The sequence below is a fragment of the Etheostoma spectabile genome, chromosome 18 (assembly GCF_008692095.1).
Source record: "Etheostoma spectabile isolate EspeVRDwgs_2016 chromosome 18, UIUC_Espe_1.0, whole genome shotgun sequence".
Lineage (NCBI taxonomy): Eukaryota > Metazoa > Chordata > Actinopteri > Perciformes > Percidae > Etheostoma > Etheostoma spectabile.
The window spans coordinates 17,429,355-17,430,433 of record NC_045750.1 but is presented as its reverse complement, the minus strand read 5'-3'; the positions used below and the strand labels follow the sequence as shown (position 1 = coordinate 17,430,433).

Genomic DNA, 1,079 nt, shown 5'->3' with positions numbered 1-1,079 from the left:
CCCCCCCCCCCCCCCCCCCCCCCCACCCCTTGTTTTGGTTGGTGTGTTGGAATCAGAGTGGAACGCAGAAACATTTACATCACTGATTCTCTGTGATTGCCTCTAGTGTGTTTGCTGGGTGTCAGATCCCCTACCCAAAACGAGAGTTTCTAAATGAAGACGAGCCAGAGGAGAAAACAGAAAAGGTAAAAAAATAAAGAAATAAGTCAACTGGCCACTCCACCAGTTTCATTTCATTACTTTAGACTCGAGACACATCCTGTGTTTGAAGTGGCCACAGAGATTATTTGACTTCTCATATTAGGGATGAGTCTGCATTCACACGGCCTGCTTTGGCAGGTCATCATTTTGAATGGGGGCAGTGTGTTTAGGCTGTGGCGGGGTTTGCCATGGGGCACAAGCAACAAAACGCAGTTGAGATCGACTCAACTTTTGGAGAAATGCAACGCCATTTAGTTTTGAGGCGTTGTGAGTGTCCCGTACAGTAAACGGGGAAACATCACTGCATCTATTGCTGCCACAAGAAAGCTTTAAAACACCAAACACAGTGTTTGCCAAAGCACGGTTGATCTGTCTCGCTCGTATCTTTTCTTTCTCCGTAAAGTAAAGCTGCCTTCAAGTGCGGTCGGAAACGTTGAGATCTATAAACAATCTGACCAAAAACAGTAACTGTGAAATATAAAGCGTTTTTGTGCTACAATGGGGGGTTAAAGGAAACACAACAGGATGTCGCACAAACGGGCCGTTCCGGTGACACTCACACACTGTCGCACAGCCCTGCTGGTGTGAATGGGCCCTAACGAGCATCATTTTAAGATGTCCACACATTTCTGACAAGTTGAAAATAGCACAGCTCGGTGTTGGGTGTTATGTGAAATACACTACCGGTCAAACGTTTGGGATCACTTAGTAATTTCCATTGCACTCCATTGCAGACAGAATACCAGCTCTGATCAGTTGCATTGTTTTTTTAACCAGGGCAGCAGTTCTCAGATTACATTATGTTCTTACATAATTGCAAAAGCGTTCTCCAATGTTTTCTTTGTTAGTTTTTAAAAATGATATCAGATTAGTGAACA

The 1,079-nt window shown here is 44.3% G+C and overlaps 1 protein-coding gene across 4 annotated transcripts in view; it reads left to right on the top strand.

Moving 5' to 3' along the window:
- Nucleotides 1-1,079, top strand: part of cdk19 (cyclin dependent kinase 19) — a 72,635-nt gene that overhangs the window by 64,580 nt on the left and 6,976 nt on the right. For all 4 annotated transcript variants that reach the window (XM_032542448.1, XM_032542446.1, XM_032542445.1 and 1 more), the window contains one exon: nt 107-185. In XM_032542448.1, coding sequence (XP_032398339.1) covers nt 107-185 — 79 coding nt within the window. The remainder of the gene's footprint in view (nt 1-106; nt 186-1,079) is intronic.